Source organism: Setaria italica, chromosome VI (assembly GCF_000263155.2).
Source record: "Setaria italica strain Yugu1 chromosome VI, Setaria_italica_v2.0, whole genome shotgun sequence".
Classification (NCBI taxonomy): Eukaryota; Viridiplantae; Streptophyta; class Magnoliopsida; order Poales; family Poaceae; genus Setaria; species Setaria italica.
In genome coordinates this window covers 3,604,937-3,607,425 of record NC_028455.1, presented here as the reverse complement: position 1 = coordinate 3,607,425, position 2,489 = coordinate 3,604,937, and the positions used below count along the sequence as shown (strand labels likewise).

Genomic DNA, 2,489 nt, shown 5'->3' with positions numbered 1-2,489 from the left:
GTATATATATATATATATATATATATATATATATATATATATATATAAGTTGTACGTATGAGGCACAACAAAGTAAACGATATACGATCTACGCATGATGGATAGGTTGTTCGATACGATGTACGTACCACGGGGAGGTTGGGCGCGACCTTCCTGAGCATCTCGCGCGCGAACTCGTCGCCGTTGGGGACGCCGACGACGCCCCGGTCGTAGTGCGGCGCGCAGAGGGCCTTGGTGACCGGGGACCCCTCGCGTGCGGCGGCCGCCCATGCGCCGACGAACCGCCAGACGGCCTGGCCGTCGGCGACGGCGTGGTGCACGGAGACGCCGAGCGCGAGGCCGCCGGGGAGGCGCGTGGCCTGCACGGAGAGCACGGGCGCCGGGAGCACCGCGGTGTCGAGGCCCGGGACCAGGGCCAGGAACGCCGCGATGTCGTGCGCCTCGTCGGTGGCGAGGCGGCGCACGTCCATGGCATCCGCCTCGGCCTCGACGAAGGCCACCCCGGGGTCGTCGGCGCAGTCGACGAAGACGTCCCCGGTCTCGGCAACGTACGCCAGCTTCCCCGCCAGGGGCAGGTAGAGCGCCAGCGTCGCGGCGAGGGAGTCCTTGAGCCGCCTCACCGCCGCCTGGAACGCGTCGCCGTCGTCGCCGGGCAGGTCGTAGAGGAAGACCCGCTGGATGGGCGGCAGCACGACCCAGGGCGTGTCGAAGAAGGACAGCTTCACGCGGCCGCCCTCGCCGGCACCAGCTCCGCGCTCGGCCGTCGGCACCGGCGCGACGCGCGTCACGGCGAGCACGCGCACGGCCGCCGCCGCACCGGTGGCGTTGGCGTCGCCCATCGATCGATACAATCTGTGGCGAGTAGCTAGCGGCGGCGACTACGAGTCTTGGTCGAATCCGATGGATCCTAGAGCACTACGAAGCGTTGGCGAGGAGGGAGAAGTGAGAGACTTCGCTTGGCTCGTGTCGCGCCAATATGTAGCCGGCCAAAAGACGGCAGCTTTTTGGGGGAGGGGGCAAGCAAATGTAAAGATAGGCAACGCCAGCAGCTTCCTCGGCGGCTGGCGCGCGCGGGAAGGATCGGATGACGCGCTCCGATCCTACCCGTTTGTTAGTCAGTTGGGCTTTGGGTCTCCTAGCTCGATCGTCACACACATCTGATTTGTACCACGATTTCCAACCGTACGATGGATCTAGCTTGCCGCGTGCGTAGTATACAGTTTTTTTCCCGTCCAAACAAGGCAGGCAAACGCAACCAACTCGTGTTGTGCCTGGCATCGTATCGCGACGTTCTGATCCGACCAGCTGGTGACCCGCCGCACAGACCGATCTGTGTTGGCGGTTTTCTGTGCTGACGGGTGGTTACATCACTCGCCAGCACAAATGGTTTTTTACTGGCGGGTGGTTATGCCAATCTCTATGCATATATATTTTCTACCCCTAATTGAGGGGGTTCGTTGGGCTCAGGCGGTACGGTATGAAATCCCGGGAAACATGGGTATTGAAAATCTTAAAAACCGTAGGTTCCTTATTGTTCACACTTTCTCCGAAGACTCATCCAATATATTATTTTCTGTGAGTTATTTATAAATTTTATTTTCTACCAGTTGTTAGCCCGTGAGTTATTTATAATTTCTATTTCCCAGTTGTTAGCTGTTAAATTGAAATATGTACCTCTAACCACATAATAACAAACTTGAATAATAAATAATTCACATTATTCAAAACTGCATCGTACATAATATATAATTCACATTATTCAACAAACTTGAATAATAAATGATTCACATAATTCAACATTTGAAATAGAGCTATTCTTTACGTCAGTAATATTAAAACTACTACGCCCATCTACGAAGATCTTTGCACTCGTCTGCCATCAACACGTCATTTTTATCAAAGAATGCTCCATCCTCATGACAAATCTCGCATAGGTGAACCTCGCCATGTCCCTACAAATGTTGTCGATGTGTTTGTCTTCGAGCGTCGCATCGTGAGTGTCGATCCTAGGCATCTGTAGGTATACAGTAAATGAAGATTATGATGTATTACCATTAAAAAGTTAGCACATGGCAGTGTATAAGAGACTTACGTCTTCGGGGTTCATCCAATACCTTCCATTATTTCTGAGGAACTCACACACATAATATCCGCATAGCGCAGTATCGGAAGGTTGCTTGTGGCACTGCAATCAAATAGAAAAATGATGAGTTGTTATTAATGACAAGTCTACATTATATGAAAAAACTTAAGTTTTTATGTTCTTACGAATCTATAATATATTATTTTCATAGCTTTCTTCCTTTTTTATCATGGTCCCCACCTTTTAGTATGTAAAGCTTGTACACACTTTGAGAATATAAAGACAAGAGTTAGTAATACAACTTAGGTGCATAGAATGTCAACATGCATTTAAACACTGCCAAGAAATATCTTACTTTGTATAATGCCTATGAATTCCTTGTAACTATCTGTTGACGCCTGATTTT

The 2,489-nt window shown here is 50.6% G+C and overlaps 1 protein-coding gene across 1 annotated transcript in view; it reads right to left on the bottom strand.

Moving 5' to 3' along the window:
- Window positions 1-1,175, bottom strand: part of LOC101768834 (malonyl-CoA:anthocyanidin 5-O-glucoside-6''-O-malonyltransferase) — a 2,276-nt gene extending 1,101 nt beyond the window's left edge. Inside the window, exon 1 of the mRNA XM_004972665.2 lies at window positions 129-1,175. Coding sequence (XP_004972722.1) covers window positions 129-839 — 711 coding nt within the window. The 5' untranslated portion in view covers window positions 840-1,175. The remainder of the gene's footprint in view (window positions 1-128) is intronic.
- Between the last annotated feature and the right edge of the window lie 1,314 nt (window positions 1,176-2,489).